General features: G+C 41.3%; 3 protein-coding genes across 6 annotated transcripts; all 3 read right to left on the bottom strand.

Annotated features, from left to right (window-relative positions):
- Window positions 1-477: 477 nt before the first annotated feature.
- Window positions 478-6,666, bottom strand: LOC115741576 (isochorismate synthase 1, chloroplastic). Of its 2 annotated transcripts, none has more exons than XM_030675556.2 (16): window positions 6,520-6,666; window positions 6,217-6,429; window positions 5,727-5,989; window positions 5,290-5,407; window positions 5,075-5,191; window positions 4,798-4,944; window positions 4,516-4,590; window positions 4,371-4,439; window positions 4,167-4,285; window positions 4,003-4,060; window positions 3,278-3,388; window positions 3,024-3,108; window positions 2,535-2,632; window positions 2,282-2,374; window positions 2,056-2,126; window positions 478-1,145 (listed from the first exon to the last, which is right to left on the bottom strand). In XM_030675556.2, the coding sequence occupies exons 1-15, from the start codon at window positions 6,664-6,666 to the stop codon at window positions 2,073-2,075; spliced, it is 1,767 nt and encodes a 588-aa protein (XP_030531416.1). In that variant the 3' UTR covers window positions 478-1,145; window positions 2,056-2,072. The 2 variants fall into 2 exon arrangements, with proteins under 2 accessions (XP_030531416.1, XP_048137455.1); XM_048281498.1 differs by having other exon boundaries at window positions 2,046-2,126; window positions 6,217-6,411.
- Window positions 6,667-7,580: 914 nt separating this feature from the next.
- Window positions 7,581-16,114, bottom strand: LOC115741429. 2 transcript variants are annotated; one of them, XM_030675315.2, is made up of 13 exons: window positions 14,736-16,114; window positions 14,459-14,636; window positions 13,652-13,764; window positions 13,426-13,527; window positions 12,960-13,029; window positions 12,401-12,456; window positions 10,727-10,777; window positions 10,434-10,538; window positions 10,211-10,255; window positions 9,593-9,698; window positions 8,631-8,836; window positions 8,230-8,316; window positions 7,581-7,928 (listed from the first exon to the last, which is right to left on the bottom strand). In XM_030675315.2, exons 1-13 carry the CDS (start codon window positions 15,927-15,929, stop codon window positions 7,758-7,760), a joined length of 2,484 nt encoding a protein of 827 aa, XP_030531175.1. In that variant the 5' UTR covers window positions 15,930-16,114; the 3' UTR covers window positions 7,581-7,757. The 2 variants fall into 2 exon arrangements, with proteins under 2 accessions (XP_030531175.1, XP_048137454.1); XM_048281497.1 differs by having other exon boundaries at window positions 8,631-8,833.
- Window positions 16,115-18,353: 2,239 nt separating this feature from the next.
- LOC115741430 (probable aldehyde dehydrogenase) lies at window positions 18,354-25,203 on the bottom strand. Of its 2 annotated transcripts, none has more exons than XM_030675317.2 (16): window positions 24,800-25,203; window positions 24,089-24,171; window positions 23,625-23,728; window positions 23,254-23,321; window positions 23,015-23,072; window positions 22,810-22,923; window positions 22,402-22,485; window positions 21,784-21,888; window positions 21,370-21,483; window positions 20,728-20,859; window positions 20,553-20,642; window positions 20,252-20,341; window positions 19,712-19,921; window positions 19,205-19,315; window positions 18,951-19,030; window positions 18,354-18,846 (listed from the first exon to the last, which is right to left on the bottom strand). In XM_030675317.2, the coding sequence occupies exons 1-16, from the start codon at window positions 24,883-24,885 to the stop codon at window positions 18,708-18,710; spliced, it is 1,668 nt and encodes a 555-aa protein (XP_030531177.1). In that variant the 5' UTR covers window positions 24,886-25,203; the 3' UTR covers window positions 18,354-18,707. The 2 variants fall into 2 exon arrangements, with proteins under 2 accessions (XP_030531177.1, XP_030531178.1); XM_030675318.2 differs by having other exon boundaries at window positions 24,089-24,168; window positions 24,800-25,202.
- Between the last annotated feature and the right edge of the window lie 363 nt (window positions 25,204-25,566).

Raw genomic sequence — 25,566 nt, 5'->3', positions numbered from 1 at the left:
GATGAGAGCTGTTGCAAAAGGCCCCGGTTTTAGAATACTGGCCACCAATGGTGTGGTTTTTTGGAAGGTCTAGAAATGGATAGCGTTCTTGCACTTGCGATCATTGAACACTTCAGTTACAGTCCACCTATTCTAGATCCAAAAGAGCGTTGTTTTGGGAAAATCTATCGCATCGAGCTGATTGGGTGCGTGCTCGCTCAACCGTCTTTAACCCGTGTGTTCGACTTCAGTCATTTCAGGCTGTTGTGAATACGAAAACCAGCGTCTTCCAAGTCCAATGCGGCTGAATGAAAATGTAAACCAACTAGGAAGGAAATCGAGACAGAGTAGTCTTTCGACTAAAACAGAGCACGGATCTATTTAGGTACCACGGGGTATGAGGATGCTGGATTCACAAGCCCAGTCCACGCTTGACATGACAATATTCACACTTGACAGTGAAAAAATGCCTAGAACGAAAGTGGGGCGATGGCCTCTCGGAAATCGGATTCAAATTGTTTTCTCAGATCCATATTGAACTGACAAATGGAGTACACCGCAGGTCGTCTGATTTTGGAGGTAGCAATAGCTAATCCTACGATGCAACCTAAGAACCAAATGAAGCTTCCAAACGAGTCGCCCAGGGACTGGTCCGGATGATGCCAAGGTGTTGAGGGGTTCTATTCTTGTGGTTAATGATTGACTAACCTCATTGCCTCCGGCATTCCATAGTTAGAATAGAAGCTGACCTTCTATTTTACCAGGGTAACAGATCATTGCCCTCCAAATCCAGATTGCAAGGCTGTAATGCTATTTCTTCGATCATCTGCTAGAAATCAACTAAGAATGAAAAAATGAATTCGCATATATAAAGACGATGTCAGACACTGCATGCATGTACATTTTATGTGATTCCGATTTTCCACACAAAATAAATGCTCGATACTAAATGAATAAATATGGAATGCCAACTATGTCTCTTATTTGGGTGCCCGAGAGGGACTCTGCACCAGAAAGTGTGGTCGTATGGAGATCCGAGAAAGACCTAACATCAAATGGAGCCTTCTTTGCTGAATCTGAAAGTCTAGAAATGTGAATGAGAAGGATGCAATGTGAGCAGAGCCAGTGACATTAGTAACCAGACTCATGCACTTCACAGCTCTCATCTTCACAAAGACTGAAACATGTAAAGCAATATACTTACAATCGCACATAAACAACATCGACAAAGAAAGCAAGAGCCTCTCTGTAAATAGAGGTTGGAGATAAAGGTTCAGGAGCGCAATAGATTGGTGTTGCTACTTCTGCTCTATGATTAGAAGACAATGTCGGACGAATGCAGATGCCATGGTCAGTCATCTTCTGGTGATATTGATAAAGTTATTCCAGAAGGTATATTTTGTTTGACATTGCCTCTGGAGAAATATCCTTTAACAAAGGCTGAAGATTATACTGGTGGTGCTGCCGAGAGTAGACAGTAAGTGGCAACAATATGTCATACTGTGGGAAGTAAAAGATACCCAAAAAAGACCCAAGCTGGGAGGATCATTTTGTGAAAGAGCTAGGAACAGATCAATCACTTGAAGAGGCAACAAGATGGGCAGAAGTGGCAGAACAAAAACTAAAGAACATTTACAACTTAGTAACGATAACCTCCATCAGAAACCCAGTGGTCTTCAGTACGTTAGTTGTCACAGAGAGCATGAAACAAACCCTACTCAGCATTCCCTTAAAAAAATGTATAGGAAACTGGAATACATGTGATGAAGTCATTAACATAGCAAGAACATATATCCCCTAATATTCAGACAGACACGTGGATGATGCACAAGAGAAGGTACTTCTGTCCATTTAAACTCACTTTTTGAGCCAATGACAGTCATTGCCCCATCTCACTTCACCCTCAAAACACCTAGTTAGGAGGTTGCTAATGGTGGTTCTCAAAACACATCGGACTATGATATACTCTTATTATGAATCATGAACACAGCCAACTTGATCACAATTTCGTACTTATAGTTGCAAAACATGATTCACAAAGAAAATGGAAGAAATGGAGAGCTTACAGTCACTCACCTTTAGTATCCTCATCCCTAAGTCATCAACCGTTGTTGTGAAGGCACCTCAAGTTTGAGCAATTTTTTAAACTGCATAAATAAATATGAAAATCCTGATATTCTTGGAACATTAATTTAGTGATGCTAGGAAATCACCTCTCGGAGAGTTCTTTTTCGTCTACAATGTCAAGCTTTAAAAGTTGTCAACGAAGTCAAATAGACCGGAGAGCATATGCATCACATACCTGAGATATCTTGATTTCCAGTTCATCCCATTCGGAAGATGGATTGCTTCCTTCCACTATGCCGGTCCCAGCATAAATTAAAGCACCAAGACCCTAAAACCCAGCATAGCATTCAAGATTTTAGGTTATTTCCACTCATTTTCACTAGATAAACCAAAACAAAGAAGCATTTGGATCCAGGGCACCAGAAGAATAGTTTCGCTCAAAGAATATGCATCTAGTTTAAAAAAAAAGAAAGGGAGGGGGGGATCACCTTTCCAACCAAAGCTGACCTAATACCAACAGCAAACTCACTCTCTCCTCCTCCAAACCAGCCCACAGGTCCAGCATACATTCCTCGGTCAAATACCTCTGCGAAAAAAGCATCAGGGGAGAATAAAACCTAGTAGTTTGGAGGTTCTCCTAAAGTGGTTTAGAGACAGAAGTTAGCCAGGCAATATTCTCATTCAGGCTGCCAGACACCAGACCACTAGAGCGTTCTCTTAGTCAATAGTGATAAAGAATGAGCAAACATTCCGAAAGAAGTATCAGATAGTAGTGTAGTGCGTGCTTTAAATTTGTGAAACTAATTCAATCTTTCTATGGAAAATTCCCTGTTTCAATTTACTAAGTCAAGACTTCCAACAATCTTAGCAAAACACTGATTTTACATCATATTCACACCTTTGAAGATTCAAAGCTGCCGCACAAATTAGAGGAATGAAATCAAAATATGCAACGCTTGGGTTTCAAATGAAGTTACCAGTTTCAGCAATTAAAAGCCTTGCTTCTTCTGTTGGAAATCCACAAACTGCTGGACTTGGGTGGAGAGAAGACAGAATGTCAAACTGGCAAAGCAATAGTCAGATAAATTTGTGTAAAAGTCACCCCAAAAAATGAAAAAAAAAAAAAAAAGGTAAATTAAACTCCATCAGAACACTCATCACCATGAGATGATAGCAGACATCTACAGATCAATCAGGGAAGTTTGATTACGTAAGGCGGCCAGACTCTTACCTCATCACCTTCACTTCTCAATTTACCAGCCAGTACAGCATGTAGATGCTGAACTCTAGAAAGTTTTCGAATTGCTTTTCTTGGTTCTACAACCACTCCACTACATACAGCCTAAAAAATAGCAATAGAAGTGAATATACTCTTTCAGACCACGAACGGATATATTATAAATATGTCCTCAGAGAGAGTTCATCACTGCAGTAGCAAAATCACAGTACAGACTACTTCCTCTGAGATCATAATCATGAAGACAAGTAGAAAAACTAGCTTAAGCACTCTCCAGAAAAGGATCCTTTTATCAGTGTAAATCGTCAACGCTCTGTTTTACCGGTTACATGGTCATGCTAGTATGGAGTGAGGATATGAGGAAACTGAGCTCCCTTCCTGGCTCATTGAAGGAAAATTTATAGATAGTGAGCAAGAAAGAAACATGAGTGTCCTTTTGCTCCTCTCTCCATAAACAGCATGTACACATCCTGCATGAGCCCTCAGCAAATGTGAGGATCTTTTAAAATATCTCCTCTCTTCATAAACAGCATGTCAACTTCCTGCATCCGCCCTCATTAGTGTTGGCAATGATGGCTTCGGGTCATCCGCACAAGAGACTTTGAAAGGCCCATTGGCATGTAAAGCTACTTTCTAACTTTGAGTACAAGTGACTAGTTATTGGAAAAACTCACATCATAAACAAGGAACAGCTCAAAAGGAGAATACAAAAGACTTGCCTCTAATTTTCTTCTTATGCTCTCCCTTACTATAGTAAACTCAAGATGGTCCTTTGGACTGAAAATTACGAATAAGAGGAAAATGAGAGAGAAATTAGACAGAATGCACATCTAAAAAGTAGAATGTCAGTGCTGAAAGGTCTATTCATGTAGCGAAAATAGACCTTGAAAGCAAGTCAAGTTCTATTTGGAGATCCGAAGCCACTGATTCACCTCTCGCACGTGTTCCAGCTAGAGCCTCACTGCTGATACTAAGCCTGGTTCTGTGAAATAGTTGCTCTGGCTATTCACAAAGTTTATCCAAGTCAAAAATAGAACGCCCATAAATCACAAAGGTAGAAACTAAAATTGAAGGTAACCGTAACTACCGTGTTTCCAATGAATGCTGGAGCATTAGGTGGCTGAAGACAAAACTGATAAGCATTTTCCCCTTCAATCTAAAAAATTGGTTTTGACATAAGCATCCTGACTGATGAATAAGCCATGATCTAAGGCCAATATGCAAAATAGTACCTGTAAACAAGCGAGCCATGTAATAGGATCTATGTCTGTAGCAGTAAGGAATCTGCTGCTTCGTGCTAGCACAACCTATATTCAGAGAGATACATTGAAAAACCAACAAGATTCCGGTGAAAGGAGAATAAGATGCGTTTCTAGGGAGAAAAGACAGTAAATCAGAACAAAGATGATGGTTGACAAGGAACAAGAGGAATGGTAGGCCCTGATGGTACGAGTAGAAGAACGTGACAGTCTCGATAACCACTGACCACAGCAATGATGTGTATCATTCTTTACCTTAATGAGGGCAGATTCATCACCATTAATCATCTGCAAAGCTCTCTTCACTGCAAGATCCCAGTAGTTCTTGCTGGGAACGTGATTATTACTTAAGATGAATGCTTTAGGCACTTGCTTTCTTAACTTCATTACAAGCAACGACACCTACAAAATTCAAAACCAATGCAGTCATCAGATGCACTGTCCTTGCATCTATACAGTGCGAATGTAGACAGAACAAGTAATCAGTCGTCCTGGAAGTATTATTTGTTATATCACTAAGACGGAGATAGACCTGATTTATTGTAGCTTCCAGTGAATTTATGGCCTTTTCCCAAGTCCAAGAAAGAGCATTGTCCCATGCAATAGTAGCCGCAAGCATAGAGCTCTCTTCGAGCTCATCCAACTCAACCTGCCATTAACTAGAAGAGTCTACACTTAGTACTCAGAAGAAGGCGAATTGACTCCATTATCTGAAATCGATGGTTCCTAACGTTGGCACTAGTTTACCTGAGGAACAATAAAGTAGAATGAACCAAAAGCCTCCCACTCTGGTGACACATTCGATCTCGCATCAAACCGAATCGCTCCATAAGCACGGATTAAAGGGCAGCTTGTGCAGAGAAACCTATTAATTTTACGGAAAGGAACTCTCAATTAAGTTCAAACGCGAATAGCTTCCGCAAACCCTAGGAAAACAATTTTACTATCAATTTGACCCATTTACCAATTCCCCAATCACTCTTTTCCTGAAGCTTCCCCTAGCTGAACTTAGTTCATGGAATAGAGGAAAAAATCGAAGCATCCGGACTAGTTTCTCATTGGAGTACATTAGAATTGCGATATATACAGCACAGATTGACTTTGTTCATGCGCTCTAGACTGCATCGAAACATGCATAAGACGAACAACAAGGAGACGAAACACGAGCCGCAAACCGGTGTCACCTTTTGATGGACAACCAATCTTCGTAGGAGAAGGGGCGAACGTGGCGAAAGAACACCGCGGATCCGACGCCGGCGACGCTGACCAGCTTGTGCTCCGTCCGGCGGCGAAGATGCCCATTGCCGTTGCCGTTGGCGACCGAGAACGGCTCGAGAAAGTAATCGGAGTTGCCGCTGGGGTTCCGGCCGGAGAAGAAGCAGCGAGGGAGGAGCTGGTGCTGAGAGTGAAGCCAGTCGATCGCTTCGATCTTTTCGTGAATTGGCACCTTCAGCAGAGAGAGAATCGCAGCGTGAGAGACGACGAAAATTGCGCGGGAAGAAGTGGGACATCGAATATAATCCCGAGGAACCAATCCCAGTCGAACACGTGGCCAAACCCCCCGAAATTTCCCAGGATTTTATCAAGAATGTTATCCATTGTCAACTGTGACAACGTTGCTAGCCAGTTACAGCGGAAGAGGCAACAACGCAAGGAAAAAAGCCTTTGACTTGCCTGAAGACGGATAATGCCGGAGCCGAAACCCGGCGGGCTAGCCTTGAGGCTGGCCACGGCGGAGCTGAGGCGGTCCACGGCGAGGCCAGGCGTCGCCACGGCCGGGAAGCTGCGGGTCTCGGCATTGCCGATGGGGGACGTGGGGTCCCCTCCTTCGCAGCCGTTCATGGACAATGAGCATGAACTCTGGTACTTCTGCAATCGAAAGAAACGCTAAACTTCAACTAAAGTCGCAGAGTTAGAACTGGAGAACGATAAACAGAAAAAAAAGCGGAAAGCGGACGAGCATCATGAAGTTCATACGTAAGCGTGGAAGTGGAAAGAGAGTCGAGAGGCCATGGATGGACCAGAAGCAGAGGACTTTGTGGATGAGGATGACGACCCTGATGAGTCGACGAGACGTGCAAGGAAGCGCCCTCCTCCTCGTCCTCCTCCAGCAGCAACCGCCATGGGAGAAGAGAGAGTGAGAGAGAGAAGAACGTCTTCTTGTTTGTGCTCTGCTATTGGCTTGTGGCGATGTTATAATCTAGTGCCACAAAGAGGAAATGCCCCTCCCTCCCTCCCTCCCTCCCTCCCTCTCTCTGGGTAACATGTGAATATGGTTTTTGCTTCTTTTTACTGCTGTTTTTTCCATTGATGTAGGAAAGAGTCTTGTCCGATTATCCGACATGTGATGTGCGCCGCCCATAATTCCACCCCGTTGCTCCAACTTATGCGTGGCTCGTCGGCACCTTCAGCGACGGCCATGGACGAGCGTGATGAAGCCGGGCATCTTTTTTTCCTTTAATATCGTCCTCGTTGTTTCAGCCATGCTCGGACTCGATCCCAACGAAAAAGGACTGCGAGGAGTTGTCGCCTGGCAGGGATATTGACCCGTGCTCTGTAGGACGAAAGCACAATTTTTCCATCAAATACACAGCACCAGCGATAGAACTTCGTGTGAAATTTTCGACCTTTCTTAAAGTTAGGTGTAGGAAATTTTCAGATGTGTCGCCTTCGCTAATCAACTGATGGTTACAACGACGAAGTTGTTCAATCATAGTAGTCAAGAAACCCACCTCACAGCTCACCGGCTAGAGGGACAATGTCATCTGTAGTACACGACAGTTTGCGGCCTCTGAACCATACATAGGGCACACTTTGGGCTCCTGCAAGCCGTAAAGATTGGCCCATGAGCCTCGCCATTCCTGTGAAAGAAGGTGTGGCATCGCCTTCTTTGGATTTATGGCAAAATCGAACAAATTAGTAGCTGACAATCGCCCAAGGCGATTTCTCATTCACACAAGATGCTATGGTTCATGGGCAAGTGCCTGCCGGAGATGATACGGTTCGACGCAGAGAAAAAATGAACGATATGAGCCAACTTAGGGAGGAGAAAATATTTACTTCATCAATTTTGAGCGAGGACTTCCCCTGCTACAGCGAAAAAATTCAGGGCAAGCCAAGTTACAGTGTTACTAATCTACAACAAATGCCACTAAGTTACTGCCTAGCAAAGAGGCAACATAAGAATTCAGGGGCTTAAGTAGTTCCATTGTTCTCTATTCCTCCTCCAAATCAAGCCCACCGATCCGATGACGTCTCCTGTCAAATACTACTTTGAATGACTCACGTTCCGCCCTAATTCGCTCCTGGAATGTGCTCCTCTGTCTCTTCAGTTCACCTCTATGGCTTGCCATCAAATTATCGTCTTCAGGCAACGGGTTCGACTTCTGCAGTTGCAGGACCCATACACAAGAAGATTCAAGAATCAGCTAATGAAAGTAAATAAAAAGATGACAAGTACATACGACATTATTCGGGATGCACCAAGGGGAAAAAATAGCATTTTAATGGACCTCAAGAAAACAAGTTGAACCAATCATTAAGCAACACACGTGCAGCCCTATGGCTATTTACTTGCATCTGAAGGAACTAAAAGGGAAGTGACAGGCAAAACAAAATAATTTGTTTCCCTCTACTACATTTCAAACTGTTCGATATCTGAAAGGTGATCAAGGCCAATGTACCCACCAAGTTGTATCCAGCACCCGATCCAATCACCAAAGACAATACATTTGCCTTCTTTGCAGCACCGATCAAGAACCCAGTATTGCCAGCCTGGAGTTCATAACGTCCATGTAGCAAAAAGTGAGATGTAGAAGAGACAAGAAAATGCAGAAAAAGCAGAAGGAAATCTAAATTCGCATTTTCAGTTATCCTAAAAAATGTAAATATCTGAAAATAGCAGTATTTCAGGAAAGACATACTAAGAGACTATCACATTTAGGGACAAAAATAGAGATGCAGTTCCCCAGTGCATTGAGAATTATTGACTATGAGATTGCAACTAACTTTATGGCTTGGCCAGCTAAAAATAACCTCTTCCAACTGTACTTATTCAGGAAACAATCATATGAAAAATTGAAAGACACCTGGTCTCCCCAGCGTACAGATTTTCCTCCCTTGCCATATGTTTGAACCAAGCCAGAAAGAGCAGATGCGCTGGTTTGCCTTTCGACCTTTTCGTCATTTTCATGTTCTTCTAGGTTCTCTGACCACTTACTCCTACCTAATTCTCTAACTTCTGTTATATGGTCTCCTCCTCCATCCCCTATCTCCCCAACTTTGGAGAAATCTTCTGAAAATATTGGGGAAACGAGGCAAGCAATAAAACCATCAAAACTGGGAACTCACGGAAAAGAAAGGCATGGTACATTAGCAGCAAAATGCAAGCACAACAATAGCTTCTGAAATAGTAAAATCAACCAAGCTCCCCTCAGATCTGGAAACAATGACGCATCATTTCAGAAAAGGCTGCCATAACAAATTTCTTTAAGTGCATAATGGGCGCATCATTTCTAATTTTACTGATAAATCTTACCCCCTTTGGTACAGACCAGGTCAATGACATGATATCAGAACATCTGAAAACAATTTCTACTCCAGTAGTAGTATCATCAACACAATAAGGAGTTATGACTTCCGAATTATATTAGATTGCCACAAACAAAAAACTACTTTTAGACGTGATAAATCAAACAACTCCAGATTGAATCCCGAAACAAAAAAAATCAGCTTCACATTGGAAACCAATTTTCATGAAAAGGACTCACATTCATGCTCCTAAAAAAATCAAAAACTCTTAACACGACATTTAGATGAACGGTTGACCTTCACATTGAAAACCACTTTTCATCACAAGGACTTAGGAGTATGCTCCCAACAGAGAGAATACTCTGACATGATAGTATGAATAGATGCATGCATATGAAATGTTTGTCAGGTGAAACAGATCGAATTAAGAAGGGCTTCCAAATCCAAAGCTCAGAATTTTAGACTAATCTTTCCTGAATCAATAAATTAGAAGAACCATGAGAGTGAACTGGAAGCATACCATTTGTTGCATCACCATCAGGAGGAGGTCCCTTGGGATTCTCTAATTTTTTTCCATCTACTGCGGGTAGACTCTCATCATGGTCATCCCCCATATCCATGTCCACCTGGAACACGGGAAACTATATGAGATTCCCAGTACTACCCAATCTCCCAACGACGTAGAATTCATAATATTCTCCAGAAAGTCATCATCTAACAAATACAACATGATTGGTCTTCCAGAAGAGTGGTGTTCCAAACTAAATTCCACTAATGGAAGATCATTTACGTCTATAAATCGAGGGAGCACACTGAAGACAAATACTACCCAACCAAACCTTTAGCAGTATTTCAGAATGGTCCGAGCCTATACAGATTAAGCCTACACAGATTAAGTATATTAAGAAAGTATCAATTCACAGCTGAAAGACGTGTAATCAGCAAAAGTATTGATTCACAACAACTGAAAGACTCGTGATTGGCAAACTTGCATGAAAGACGGCTTCACATACTATGTGAAATACATATATCTTTTCCATTCACATAGCATAGATTGCTATTTGGTGCATCAAGCATGTCAACGCACATTATGTCGATCCCACAGAGTGCAATCAAACACAACTGCATGTTATATTACCTCTTGAATCCCACTTTCCTTGAGATCATCTCCACGGAATAATGACTGCCATGCAATAGAATGACACAAGTTAATTGTATTTCATGATCACAAATATGTGATAAATAATCTATTGTATTTCATGAACACAAACATGTTAGAAATAACCTTAATTCACACAGCTCACAAATCGTGTGCATACTCTACAAAAATTAGGATCAAGGGAAATTAAAGGCTCTCAAACCTTAACATCCAGTTGCCAATATAAGGCTGGAGCTTCTTCCCACTGTCCTCTCATCTTTTGTATGTCATCAAGGGTAAAACCATGGACATTCCTAGCAGCACAGCCCTAAATTCAAGACAAGGCAAGTATATTATGCAAGAAGCCAGGCAGGAATAACCAGACCTATGTAGGCCATACTCTTGACACAGAGGGCCCCGACCGCCCAGCCTCAATAAAAGCTAGTATATTTGGGATTTCTCTAGGAATTCTAAGCATGATATTCTGAATGGAACAAAGCTAATGCAGAAATTCACCTCCGGGTCCTTGTATCCTGCTTCTAAAATGTAAACTTCATAGCCTGATGTCTGAAAAGGACAAGGAAAAATATATTAGAAAAACCAGAAGAGAACATGAACATCACATGGTGATGGAGCTACCATCACTTATAATAATTAGAGAAAATAAAGAGGGATCAGTTTTAACATGAGCATTTCCCACTTCTCCAAAACCATGCTCTCTTCCATATTCTCCTCTCCCAGTCTATCAACTGATGCCTCTAAGATCGTAAACTAGGAGCCTTGCTAGAGATGCTGATCGAGCATGAAGATTAAGAGAAGGAAAAGTGCAAAGTGTTGCAAAACCTCACAAATTGCACAAAATGTTGGCCATCACCTTTTCCTTAGGCAGGACTTGAGATTTTTCTGGATTGACTTTTGCTTTTTGCTTAACTAAAACCCGGTAACTCACACACTTGACTTTAATTGAATCCGAAACTCCTGACACTTACATCAAATATTGATACGTATATTACCCTATAATCTTTTCATCATTTTTTTTCCATTTGAATCATAATTTTGGCAAAAAAGTAAAAAGGTATTTTTTGCTCTTTTTAAGTGTAAACAAACAGGCCCTTAAGATCTCCATAAGAAGAGAATTAGCGAACCAAAGGACAAGTCAGGAAAGATAGCTGTAGTTTGGTCGACTGCATATCTAGATTCATCGACAAAGAAAGACCAAAATTCTTGAGAGACTCCAACAAGTAAATATTCTCAACATCATTGTCCCACACGTACTTCTCATATTACTTTCAGAGACTTCATTTGAAATTTATGAGATGCCGCTCCAAAAAGTATGTTGCCTAGCCTTTGCAAGACCCAGTGGCCCTGGCCTTTGCAAGACCCAGTGGCCCTGAGTTAAGGCCTTAAACCTCCCACCCAACCCCTCTTCTCTTTCTTTACCCCGCAATTGCTTATGAAAAAGTGAAGGTGAACCTTTACATTCCGCACCCACTATATTTGCCAACCCCAAAAGCAAATCTAAATGCTGCTGTGAGAGAGGAGAGGGAGAAAGGAAAAGAGGATGATTCAGTAAAAGTAGCAGCAGTTGGACAGGGAAAATAATGTTTCAGCCTCCAGCTTTCACACTCAATCTTCGTACATTGGAAAACTAGAATTTTTTGAGCAGGCCTTGTGAGGCTGGAATATAGGCGATTAAAATCATTCTTTTCAGAATCTCTTATTTTAGCAGACCCTGTCTGGTCTCTATAGTTTACTTTTTAAGATCAGGACGGGGAAATTATGAAGCTTTTGTGTTTTTAATCAGTACTTCATGCACTTCAAAAGTCCAGCAGGAAAAGGAGGACAAGATTATCTGGCAAACTATCAGTAGAGCTCCCTCAAACTAGCCCACCAAATATTTTTCCTTTTTCCGATCTCAAAATGGTCCTATTAGGAATAGAGCTGCATTAGGACACCCAGCTCCAAGATGTAAGACGTAGACCACTGTAGCACTCGTGACACTAGACTGAATCCTAAGAGAATAACTGTGATTTAAGTGAAGACGGCAACGAAAACACAGAAACATAATCCAGGCAAATCACAAGAAATGTCACATACACAAGGACCGGGAGCCCTAGAATATCCCAAGGAAACACGACATGTGAATGCAAATACTCGCAGGGGTGGTGAGATAAGAGATTGAAGGTATACCTTCCCAATTGCCCAAAATTGAGCAAAATCAGCAACCCGCAGATTGCGGTCATCCACTAAGACCAGGCACACATACCAGCAAGAAAAGGGTCAATTGCCGAACCATAAACTGCATTGGTGGTTAGTTAAAATGAAGGCAGTGCATCGACACTGCATCCACTTAATGTACAATCAAACTGTCAATTATTGGTCGCATGATGGTGAAACTAGCAACTCTTTTTGAGATGTACGAAACTAGAGCAACTTACAAGGTCTTCAATTATTAACTGATCCTTAAGGTGCAACATCCTTACGTGTAAAAGCATAATTCAGTTTTCTGCCAGCGACATCACAGACATAGCAGAATACACTAGCATTTCTCCATTGCTACTACAGGCATCAAACAATCTAATCAAAGAATAGGGCCAAGCCTCCATCATCTTTAGCTTTCATCTTAATAGAACTTGAGCTATAAATATTTGCCTCGACGGCACATAAAAAGACAAAATTGAAGTAGATATTTAAAATGAAACGACTCCAAATTTCTATGGCTGCACAAACCAGAATAGAATATTCATACCAATTACAAAGTTGAAATTTCCCTCCTCAACGGTCTTTTTGTATGCTTTCAGCATGCTTGACCGGTAAGCCTAAAATTAAAACAAATAGAGATCAACAACCTTCCAAATGACTTGAGATAGAATAATATAAAGCAAAACAGGAATATCCTAGAAAAAGTTCATGATTGCAGATATATAATTTACAGGAGAAATTCAAGCCAAATCCAATTGAACTGGCATTCCTCCATTCAATTACATCTCCCACATCCACAATTCAAAGCATTATCAAGAGGTCAGGAACAGGCCTGACAGAGATGATGGAACAGCTTCAGATTGATCTATTTCTGAAAGTTTTTTGTCTCCATTCTCACTTTTCTACACTCTCGATTGCATACAACAAATTCTAAGACTGTCTTGTCTTCTTCCTATAAAATTTCTTCGTCACCAGAAATAATAAGCTCTTCGTCATACAGACTAGTGCTTTACCTCCTCCATTTCAGGTTCATAACAATACTCCATCACTTTTTTAACAGCTGTCTTCTTGCCTTTGATTGCAGCCGAAGACTTCGAAGCTCCATTCTCATCACTCTGGAAAGCAGATGAAGATTATGAAGTTCTTCGCAAAAAGAAAACCATGCAATGCCTTAAATAAAAGGCCAAAACATAAAAGTCAGGACAAACATAGCATCCGAAAACTATAGAAATTCCAAACCTTTTCGACTTCGGTCATGAAATAATCATCGATAGCATAAATTCGTGGAGCACTACCACCATTTTCAACCTCAAGGTCCCGTAGCATCTTGGCTAAGTAACTCTTTCCACTTCCTGGCATGAATAAACACATCAACCATAAATATGTTTTCCAATTGACTGTAGGAGTGTGACCAATCGCATCCCTCTGCTCAAATTTTCATGTTGACAGCATACAATAACATACATGACACATTGCAATAATTTTTTTCCCTTTTTCAGCCAAAACACATAGCAATGGTTAATATCTACATATGCTGGATGAAAGTGATCAAGGCTGACAGATTTCTCAACCCAGCCTCTGCAGCATCTACCTCAACACTTTCCAGATAATTTACTAAATTTCACAAATCTTTCTCAACCCCCACTATTGAGAACATAAATGACCACACAACCAACCATCTGACAAACATCAGTTAACACATTTCCGTTGAATTTGACATCTGTGAGATATAAATAAGTATGACAACCTGGAAAATCAAATGGCTGGTCTGTATCAGAAAAGTATCACATTGTTGGCCCTTACTGAATTCGCCAATTGGATGTTTTCACAAATTTCACTACGTATGTGAAACTCAAAACCGTACAGTGACCTGTTTATTCCAATTCATAGAATATCACTAGCCACAACACATACGACGACAACATGGTTTCAAGTTCAACAAATCAGAAGCAGGTATTCATGACTGAATTTTAGTACAATTACACTAAAAAAGCGATCAACTTAAAATAAAGGTAAAAAGAGCAGAATTAAGATCGTCTATTTTACCCGGAAACCCTCTAAGAATTATGACAAAATGATCAGGTCGACCAATTTTATGAGGTGGCTTAAAAATATGGGAAGCATCGACAATTTTTGGCTTCTGCAAAGGCAATTGCTGTGATGAAAGCTGTGGACCCTGCCCAGCATACTGCCTCAATGAGTTCCCTTGCATGGCCTTATATTCCTTCAAAAGTACCAAAGAATAGATAACACCACCTGATCAGCATTAGACGGGCTAACATGATTGAAAAACATGTAAAGAAAGGACAAATAAAAACCATACCTCTGGGACAAAGCCAGCAGACACAATTGGAGTTTGTCCACCACGGTAATAGTTTTGCCGAAGGTGGTGATTTCCAGGTGCTGGAGGATACGGAGGAGACACTCTAGAAGAGCTCGAAGGCAAGGGAAAAAGAGAACTAGGCGGTGCCAATGGCAATGGTGAATGTGCCTTCTGTTCTAATGAACTGTAACCCAGTGGATCAAGCGGCAGGGGTGGCGGAGGAGATGGAGGGAGAGGAGGGCGAGCGACATTCATGCCGAGCCCGGCAGGATGCAGTGAGTAACCTCCTCCTGCACCTAAACTCGGAGCACCATATGGAGCCATCCCAGGGAAACTCTGATACCCAACTGGACCATGATTGGCATGATATGGCTGGTTAGCGTCTCTTATATCAGCATGTGTCAAGTTATTTTGCACCTGCCCTGATTGAATTGCATGAGGTTGATGTGGTGGCTGATAGTTACGACCATAATCGTCCCTTGAAACACCACCACTCTGGCCACTATACATTCTCTTCATGCCTGGAACTTCGGCCTGATACTCATTTGCACTTTTCTGCAGATAGTATTGCTGTTCACTGTCGGCTTCTCCAAAAACAAACGGGACATTCCCATTACCATAGCTCTTCTGCATTTTTTTCACGGCCAATTCGCTTGTCCCATCCCTGCTATTATCAAAACCATACCCTGCGTTCACTCCAGAAGGCGGCCCACCCACCACAGCCCCATGATCCCGAATCAGCTTCAATCGACGCTCGTCATCAAACGAAGCCCTAGAAAAAACATCCTGATTCCCATTGGCATAACCACTTAAACTTGGATCACTCGACTCCGCCACTCTCATCTTCTTGTAGCTCCTTTCACCCTCGCCAACAAACCCATTGGCACCGCCATAACCGTTAGGCCTCGGCCCGAAACCATCTTGGCGAAACTCATTCGGGTACTGTCCGAGATCATCTCTACCGTAATTGGGGTATCCGTGCCACTGGTTTCTCGGATCACCGAACCCCTGAGCGTAATGTGGAGCAACGGGTCGGTACCCGTTGAGGTGATGGTCGGGGTGGGCGGAGGGAAACCTGGGGCTTGGATTGAAAACGGGAGGCGAAGGGCAGAATGGGAAATGTGGGACGGAGCAAACTGGGCAGATGTTACCTTGACCTGGCACGGGACGCCATCCATGGTGATTCTGATCCATCCTCGGGGTAGAGTGAGGGTATTTGCCTAGATGACTTCTTCTTCTTCTTCTTCTTGAGAGAGAAAGAGAGCTTAGGGTTTCCGAGAGAAGCCGAAGCGCGAAGAAGACCGGGGCTTCTGGTCTGGCGAGGACGAAGAAGAAAGACTCCAGCGTCCTTGTTCCGGATGCAACCAGATGCCGACAGATCTTGACCGTCGGATCACATTATTTTCTCTTTACATTTTGCTTTTATGAAAAACGTCACAAAGAATCACAACATATGACCATTTTTTTTTTTTTTTTGTATCGCTAAAAGCTCCAAATTAATGTCAGGGATATACTATGTAGTTCGGTCCGAAGTTGCGTCTTATAAAGATTGAAAAATGTAAAACCTAGAAAGGCCCTAGTGGAAAGGAAATCAAATGAGAGGAGAGCGAAATTGCCGATGGCCGGAGAGCCACCATGAGGGGCGACCGCCACGGGCCATGAACCCCTGCGGGCAAGCGAAGCTTGACCCAGATGGGGTCGAGCTTGAGCGGCGTGCGGCCGAGCTTATAGAGATCTGATCCACGTGGCAGTGTCGGCAACACCGGAAACAATTTTCTTGAGCAACAATTCAAGTATGGGCTGAGCGCGGAGATTGTCCTGCCCCGATATTTTCAACCCCACCACCTACACTCGCTCAAGACTCTCGTCAACTCTCAAGCCTTATTTCATGTTGCATTAGCCTCCATGCCAAGCTTCGAGCCCGAGTGGCCAAAGAAATGCGAGCTTTGAACCCAGATTTGATCTCAAAGCCCACGGGTGTTATGGCCATCGAGACTGTAAAAGGCTTATTTGGCAACAATTCCGATTCTATGATTCTATTTTTCAGAACAAACAAAAAAAAAACTATTTACTAAGGTAAATGATTTTGATCTTAAAATTTTCTAATTCTGTTCCCAAGAACACATTTGGAGCAGAAATAAGAATAAAAAAATTGATTTTTTTATCCTATAATCACTTTTGAGAAACGATACGCTTTGTTCCGCCCGCCGTTGTTCGTCGTCGACCATCGCCACCGATCACTAGAGAAAAAAGGAAAAATAAAAATAAAAAATAATTTGTAAAAAATAGTAAAAACAATAATTTTCAAGTAAAAATAAAATAATTTAATTTAAAATTAATTTTTAAAAATATATTTTTGTTTAGAAAAGACTACAAATAAATTTAAAAAAATATATAGATTTCTATTGCATTCTTAGCAAATTATAATAAACAAATATGCCATAATTTGATTAAACATATGAGTGTTTAAGTAATACGGATCGGGTCAAGCATGTGTTTGGTTAAATATAAAAGTGTTTAAGTGCAAATTCATGGTAAAAATTCAAGTGCAAATTACCTATTAAGTTTATGTTCTTTTTAAGGATCTTGCACGTGTCTTTATGCTTCACGAAATAAATAGACTAATTATGGACTTTGCATAATATGTATTTATTTTATTAGTGATACTATATAGGTTGGTTTTGTAGTAACAATAGGTATTTATTTGATTTAAATGAAAAAAAAATTGAAAAAGAAATTATTCTTGAGAACATAAATTATGTGCAGTTACCAAACCCGTTTCTATTTTAGAAATAGAAATTTTGTGTAGTTACCAAATACGTTCTGATTATCTAAAACTCATATAAGGATCAAAATCAGAAAAAGTCATTTATGATTAGAATTGATTTTTTGAATGAGAATTGTTACCAAACACACCATAAATTACTATCTTCAAGAAACTCACTCCTCCTAATACACTTGCGCAAACCTAAAACCCCATATCTAAAAGCATGGGCCGACAAATTCTGCCAGAAATCTAGATGGCAATGGATTCCGACAAACGAGAGTCCTAGGATGAACAGTAAATTACCTTGTTATATAGTCAACTGAGACACGTAAGATAGCAATCGATAACCAAATTATTAAATAGTCAACCGAGACACATAGGATAGCCGACAATAATCAAACTGGTGAATTCAATTCTTAACGGTGACTTTATAAGGAATCGTGACAGAGGACTTATATGTCATGTCTCACGAAGATAAATTTAGAGTTCTTCATGCCATGGTTACAAATTTCATGTCATACTAGGCATAACTCGTTCCCTATTTTGTTAAAGGTCCTGGCGATGGCGGGTATGGACTCGGGTAGTTCATTGAAGGATTGGGCCAACGAAATATTTCAGAAAAGGGGCCGGGCCGGAACTGGGTAATAATCTGATTGTACAAACGATTGATCTCTATCAAAAGGCCAGCGCAATTCTTCCTTCTTTTTTTTTTTGGAAAAACAATTCTTCCTAGTTGATCCAGCTCTCTTTATCCTTCTAACTCGAGAACTGTCCTCGGTTGAGAGATAGTTAATCATAAGACATACCACGATGACTACTGAGTGGATTGTGGTATTACCGAACCTTAAACCTTAGCAGATGAGCACAAATTGGATTTCTTTCCAGTGATTCAGTTCTCAATCATCAAAGAGAAGCCACAACAACCGCCCCATAAGGCGGATGTTCGACCCGTGCGTGATCGCACACTCCCAATATGGCAGAAGGCTTCCCATTTCGCGGGGCGTCATCTCCAAATTTTTACAGTTATCAGCAGATATTATCGAATGTTACCTGGGGCGCCGACCCAAAACTACTTCCTATCCTGAACAAGAGAGAAAACTGCAGTGTCTTTGGAGGACATTCCTCGGCCGTACCAGTGTTCGCGGAGATGTACTCAGCGCACGGTTCTCATCGTGCACTTTATGTCTTCCTTCTTGTAGCGAAAATCAGGTAGGCGGTGGGACTTCCCAGTGCTTTGGCAGCGGGCCAAAGTCATATATGATCTCCCTGTGGCAAGACCACACAAGCTTTATAGCTTCAGGTGTACCAATTCCCGCTCCCCTCGGGTCTCCGGCAGGCCCAAACCTGAAGCAAAACATATGATGAGTTAACTGTATCGGCACGCACGAGTTCTTAAGATGTTGATTGAAACGCGAAAAAATGTTCTGTGGCTTCAATTTTCTACCTACCAGTGATTTTGAGGAGCTCCGGTCGTTCTTGCCCTCAGCCCAGCATACGTAGTCCCGTTTACTGTTTTTCCAATGACCTCCTGCAAAACGGCTTTCGCAAATCAAAACTAGAGAAAGGCGCATTCATGAGCAGGGACTAAAGGGGAAAGAAAAGGAGGGTTTTCGAGCGTTATCCAAATATTTGTACTGAACAATAAGAAGAGAACCAAAAGTTTGTGAAGTCAAGGAGTATGAGATTAGGGACAGATATTTGCCTGAAGAAAGAGGGGATCGTTTGAAACCACAGCCGCCGTCAAATGTGCGTGCATCTGCTCAAGAGCATCGAGAATCTTTGGCAGTTGATCATCCTTATACTCGGTGACAATCTTCAATGATTGATGAGCGTTAGAAGCATTAGAAATCGGACAACAAGTAGCATTGGCAAAGACGAATTTCTCATTCCAACTACTGCATTGCTCCATTCGGACGACAGAAATGGCCATGTGTAATCCTAGGGTTAAACTACATATATTCTGTGCCGCTTGAAGAAGATAAGCGGTGAACAATTATACCACTACGCATCCCAATAGATCGACTAGGATCTCCATTTTTCGATCAATAAGTTACCTAACAAAGCATTGACCTTTTTCCCAAGATTTCTCCAAATAAATCTGACTAGAAATGTTGAACAACTTTAGACAAGTGAACCAGACACTATTACTCACCCCAAAAAGAAAGCAGACTATTTCAGTCAAATTAATTCATACGTAAACGCTGAATACCTGGAACGGTCCAAATATTTCTCTTGTGACAAGCTCGAAGTTTTCTTCCTTCAACATTTCATCAATCGGAATATAAACTGCTGTTGGCTTTAGGGCACCATATACATGTGGTATAGAATGATTCACCAAAGGTTCGCCGCCAAACAGCAGCTTTGAACCCGGTATGCAAAGCAACTTACTCATATGATCTAACATTTCTCCGGTCGTAAACTGCAACAAATGCAAGAAATTTACTCAACCAATGATTTATTGATGAACATGAAGAGAAGTTGTATGGAGAAACATCAGAATAGCTGACATGTCAAAAACCTAGATCCAAACATCACAATCTAATTTGAGTGAATTCATCCATCCAATTTTGCTAAAAAAATCAGCATGCCAAGTTTCTAATTAAAAAAATGCAGTCATATTTTATCGATCGCCTCAAACAAAGGCCAGCCGGCTGATCAATTAATTCAGTGTGGTTCCATAAAGAGACACAGATAAATAAAATCTACCGAGAAAAGATTATTCTCCATAAAGCACGCCTATCATACTTACAGTGAGGACAGGGCCAATAGTTAAATCCTCTAACTTCCGTCTTTGGGCAAGAACTTTCATTTTCGATATAAGTGGAGATTTGGACCAGTTCTGCATAAAAGCCAAATGAAGCAAGAGTAATATGAAAGCCTGGCCAAACACCAAAATTCAATACCGCTTTATCCACACACAATAATTTTCTCAACAAGATGCACAATTAGGTCAAAAGCATGTCTGAATTTATTTTCTGTGCTTGAGTATGCGTGCGCCTCCAAGTGTATAACTGCCCCATCATATGAGAACAATTATCTGAAAAACTAACCTCATGCATAAAAAGTATTGACTGAGCAGAGCATTTCTGACCGCTACATGCGTATGCATCCTGATCACAAACCCATGCTACATAGTCCACCTTCCAAAAAGCAACAAAACAAAGTAAGCAGACTGTTTGAATAACAGAAGTTCCATTACTGAATATTTCAACAGCTCGCTCAAACCTCTTGAACATCAGGCCCCAGAACTTTCCAGTCAAACCCTGCATCTTCCAACTTTATGCGACCCTTCAGATCAGTTGCCAACTTTTCAGCTACTCTCGAGCTACCAGTGAAAAGAGTCATGCGGGGATTTGCCTATAGAATCAATTCAAAGGAAAAAAGTCGTTCCAAGAGCATGAAATTAAAACAAGTTAAAAACCCTAATTCCGTCATCAGCCTTTTAAGGATTTTGTATTCATGATAAGCCAATCATAATAACCAATCATTTTTGTCAGAATTCTATTAGCATTGTCAGCTTTTTCCTTCTCATTAGACCAAGAAATGAAGAGCATGGACAGAAGTATCCATTTCCAGAAGTATACATTTCCAGATTTGCTTGCTGATTAAGCCCATTTTTGGTGCATTCATCTCCATCATTACATTTGGCCCAAAAAAAAAAAAAAAAAAAAAATCCATCATTACATCATGACTAAGAACAATGGAAAACATTCCCTCACACAACGAGATACAACCAAGAGAAAGCATCAGCATATTTTCCATCTGCATGCCGCAAAAGGTCATCTCTGCTCTCACGCTACTTTATATGGATTTAAGCATAAAAAGCACTCTGAATCTGAGGGATGAAAAACTTTTCTGAGAACTAACCTCTAATAAGAGCCTGTTCATCGTCTTTCCATCAGAATTGATAAAGTCAACATCTTCAACTGGTAGCCCACAGTGATGAAGCAATCGCATCATTTGCTCCATAACAATACTCACCTAACAAAATAAATCCCGATGAACAAATTTTAACAAAGCATCACATCAAAGAAGCAGCAAAAGTAAAAACAGATATGGACAGGGTTCATAAACAGGCTAGTCCCCCAACGCTCCCGCTAATTCCCTATCGCCTTGGCCCCACTCCTCCTACGTAGACAGACAGAGTTCGCTGGAACTTGTGGAGATCGTAACTCCAATATTATGTGAATTCCCCCAATTAGTATTTTCAGATAGATGAATTCATCTCTTGGATTGTTTGACCTTGTTACAGCAATATCCATTAGCATGAGATCAACTTACCTTGCTGTCAACTTTAAGAACAGGTTTGTTGCCCATATAGAGCGCACCCATCAACTGCAGAACAGGGATCTCTAGCGGGAAGTTGAAGGGAGTGACAATGGCAACCTACAGGCACATGAAGAATTGCTCATAACGAATAGTCTCATTGGCAAAGTGAAGATACTGCAATATTCTCTACGCATGAACATATGTTTCATGTGCTGGAATCAACATTTTAACATCACCAGCCAGACACCTCATAAGAACCCTTTTCCTTCTTAAGAGTCACTGGAGCTCAGAAATCAAGTTAGCACTCTGAGAAGGAAAAGGACCATGCAAATGTCCATGATCTGTGTATGTGCACGTGCATACACGATTGCCTCTCAGATCTTGACCGTGCTAGTGGCTTCTAATTGGGAAAATGAGCTCAGGAATTTTATCTATACTGAATGTATCACTCAAGTACTTGTGGCTCGATAATCATTTCCAGTTAACTATTCTTGATGATGCAACTCCTACTGCTTACACCAAAAATTATCTCTGCAGTCTGTTGTAAAGCTAACTCAAACCACACTATCCGCCAGATGATAATATTTTATTGAGGAAGATGAAATCATATGACAGAAGAAAATTCCTTACAGGGCCATATGGCCAGCGGAAACCATGACTTTGCTGTCCAAGGTGATTTCCTGGTACCCCAAAGGACCTTGCTAGGAAACGAACCTGCCAGGAGAAAAAAAGGGAAAAAAAGAAAGGACAAACATAGATATAATTAGAAGAGAGTGTTTTCATGTTCTAAAATAAAATAACTTCAGTGACATATACTACATGTCTTCAGCCAGTAACTTCCATATGAGAAATCTAATACGACCGTTCATCTATTGTTCAACATTTTGGCAGGTCAAACAAAAAAGAAAAACAAGGGTAATTAAGGAGGGCAAAAATTAGCTACTTCAGCAGAAATAAGGCATTGTAAGGTTTTATTATGCATTTAAAATTATGCTCTTCCTGCTATGTTAATGAGCAGCATATTTGGTCAAATCCTACCTGATCCCCAGAAAAATTCTCCAGAAACTTCTGTGTAACGTGAACTTCACCAAAAGCCTGCTGGTAGCTCTTTGGCACGACTCTTTGTATTAAACGGGTAAAGAAATCAGAGACCTGCAGTCATAAGTACAACTCTCGCATTAAGATCACTCTACAGGAATTGATATCTCAAAAACTTGTTTTAATTATATAAACAAAATGGAACCTTTGGCTGTGCAAGCATGTGAGCTGCTTTAGCTGATATATCTCCATACAAAAGGTACCTATGCAAAACAAAGCAGTTACCAACCTTTATAACATTCTACTCTCAGTTCCCAAATAAACAGTGAAAAGGGGACAGAACTTCAATAATATTTTCTGTTGATAATCAGTGAAATACCTTTCCAAGACCATCTGTTTTCATATGGCAAACCAGAAATTAGAAGTGAGGACAAGCGAGCGTACCTCTCTGGTGCTTTAAAGGGATTGTGTAAACCATGTTTTGGGCACTTGGATAAGCTCTCCACAAATGGCTGCACAAGCAGCTCAATAGGTTAAGAGAAATGCCATATGTATGGTACAAAAGCAACTTGTTTAGGTCTCCGTGGTTGAACTCGTATCGACGAGAGTGTGGGAACCGTGGATAATACAAAACTGGCAAACTCGTGTTTGAAAGTAAACAACAAGGATATGTGAAAGTCTGGTTCTAGTCAGTGTTTACACCCGAACAAACAACAAGTGACACACTTTCACCTGATTTGCTTTGTCAAGATAGTTGATTTTCAGCAGGAGAAGAAATTAATACAAGATCAGAACAATAAGATAAAACTGTGGACCTGAATTCCTTTTTCATCCACCTCAGCAACTTTAATGAAAGGTTCTCCATTTAGAGGATCCAAAATCTCATTCCAATTTTTCGATTTGATCCAGTTACCCTGCACTAAAGGTAAAGAAATTCTACATTAGACAGCAAGTGGTAAACAATCAGCCAAACATTCAAAGAAAGGTCTGCTGAAAAAGATCCATATCCCTGATGCCATTGATAACAAGTGGGACCAAATAAGATTGAATTAGGTCTCAAGAAGAAAATCGGTGTAGTCAAGGTTAAAGGAAGATGTTCATTGCTAAAGCATGACCACAAAAATCCAGAAAAAGTCCCATGTGACTAAAGACAAACGGCAACTGCCTTATTTCATTGAGTGTGAATTTGCTTCATGCCTCATTCCTGAGACGAAAGGCAAAACGCTTTTGATGGAATATGCTAGTGACGATGATACGAAGTCCGAGTATTACTACCTACCAAAATTTTCTACTTCAGCAGGTCGCGAACCCGATATTTCCTCCGCATTTACTGTTGCGAAAGGTATAGAATGGAGAGATCTGCTGTGGAAAAGCAATAACATCCACACATGAGAAACTCAGGAAATCAGCTTTAATCTGAAATCAAAAGCAATTTTGTGGAATTTCTGGGGGATGTGACGTTGCAGGACTTATAACACGTGGATCCGATATAAGATTGAAGACCACATGGCCTTCTTGAAATCTTGGTTCATAATACAGGACTACATGCATTTAGGAGCCAACATCTTGCCACGCAATGGAACAGGACAATTTACTCACACAGACACCAGAACAGAAATAGCATTGGAGTATCTCAATGCAGAAACCCATACTAGATCATGAATAAAAAGCTCTTGTAGAACAATGCTAATCCGACTTGTCACTATGGCAAGCAACAAAACAAGCAAACTTGAGGATGTGATGACTGATGATGGTCATGGAGACAAAATCTCAAGAAACAGAGAATACTACTAAAGCGATACAGACCCACTCTCAATTATTGCAAGAAATCTTGCAAGAAAGTCAAGAAACTGTCGACGAATCCAACCCCACAAAGGGAATCAACCGATAGTCAGACATATGACCAACCCAGGAACTGAAACCCAATATAAAAAAGAAAGAACGGAACTTTCTTGCGGGAAAACAAGGGGGAGTCAAGGAAAAGATTTGCCTCGAGAGATGGAAGGAACCGAGCCAACTCAGAGCGCTCTTCGGACCTCTGGTTCCCGCTTGCCTGAAGAGTACGCGCGAATTCATGGCTGGTGCTGCCAATGAATGGGAGAAATCGAACTGGGCGGGCGCGAGAGGAAGGATTCTCTCCGATCAGGAGCTTCGCCTAAATCCCAAGTACTACCTTCGCAAAAACTGATGGCACGCGCATAAAAGACGGTCACTCACTCTCGTTCTTGGGATTACGCCAAGCATGCTACGTCAGATTTATACGGAAGCAGCTGCGTCTCTTGACTCCTTCGAGCGTGTTCCACCTAGTTCGGCCAGAAAGTGGTAAGAGCGCCACTTCATTTCCCCAATAATGACGTCGCAGTCCTCATCCATCCAATCCTCGAAAGCAGCTTTCCTTCTCTGAGATTTTGCTGTTTCTTCATCATGCGGCGGGCTCCACCTGTCTTGATCAGTCTCTCGGGCCTGCGGATGATGTTTTGTGGGCCTGGAGCGTGGACCATGTTTTCGGTTCCCCGTGCGTCGGATGAAATAGCTTTGATCTCGGTCTTGGGCAAATACCCAGAGTCCACGTGGACTGCGTCTATCGTGGCTGTTGATCCTGTCGACCTCGCATGCGGAACTCACGTGATCAACGGCAGTGATCATTTTGGATCCATGGACCTTAGTTAGGCAAGCCATTCCGTCTTTTCTGGGCCGTAGAGTCTACATGTCTCGATGAATCACTATTTGCTAGAAAACAAAAATACGATGGTTTCT

This window comes from Rhodamnia argentea, chromosome 6, assembly GCF_020921035.1.
Source record: "Rhodamnia argentea isolate NSW1041297 chromosome 6, ASM2092103v1, whole genome shotgun sequence".
NCBI lineage: Eukaryota > Viridiplantae > Streptophyta > Magnoliopsida > Myrtales > Myrtaceae > Rhodamnia > Rhodamnia argentea.
The sequence above is the reverse complement of the archived record's forward strand: the minus strand, read 5'-3'. Positions and strand labels throughout refer to the sequence as shown.

Coding starts and splice junctions, on each gene's coding strand:
- LOC115741576 (XM_030675556.2), bottom strand. CDS start 6,666: ATGGCGGTTGCTGCTGGAGGAGGACGAGGAGGAGGGCGCTTCCTTGCA. Junction 4,061..4,166: donor GAACTTGACTTGCTTTCAAG/GTCTATTTTCGC, acceptor CGTAATTTTCAG/TCCAAAGGACCATCTTGAGT. Junction 2,127..2,281: donor TGGAAATCAAGATATCTCAG/GTATGTGATGCA, acceptor TTATTTATGCAG/TTTAAAAAATTGCTCAAACT.
- LOC115741429 (XM_030675315.2), bottom strand. CDS start 15,929: ATGGATCAGAATCACCATGGATGGCGTCCCGTGCCAGGTCAAGGTAAC. Junction 13,030..13,425: donor ATGAACCTGAAATGGAGGAG/GTAAAGCACTAG, acceptor TTTTAATTTTAG/GCTTACCGGTCAAGCATGCT. Junction 12,457..12,959: donor AAATTTCAACTTTGTAATTG/GTATGAATATTC, acceptor GCCTGGTCTTAG/TGGATGACCGCAATCTGCGG.
- LOC115741430 (XM_030675317.2), bottom strand. CDS start 24,885: ATGAATTCGCGCGTACTCTTCAGGCAAGCGGGAACCAGAGGTCCGAAG. Junction 22,486..22,809: donor AGAATTTTTCTGGGGATCAG/GTAGGATTTGAC, acceptor TTCTCCTGGCAG/GTTCGTTTCCTAGCAAGGTC. Junction 21,484..21,783: donor TTCTTAAAGTTGACAGCAAG/GTAAGTTGATCT, acceptor TTATTTTGTTAG/GTGAGTATTGTTATGGAGCA.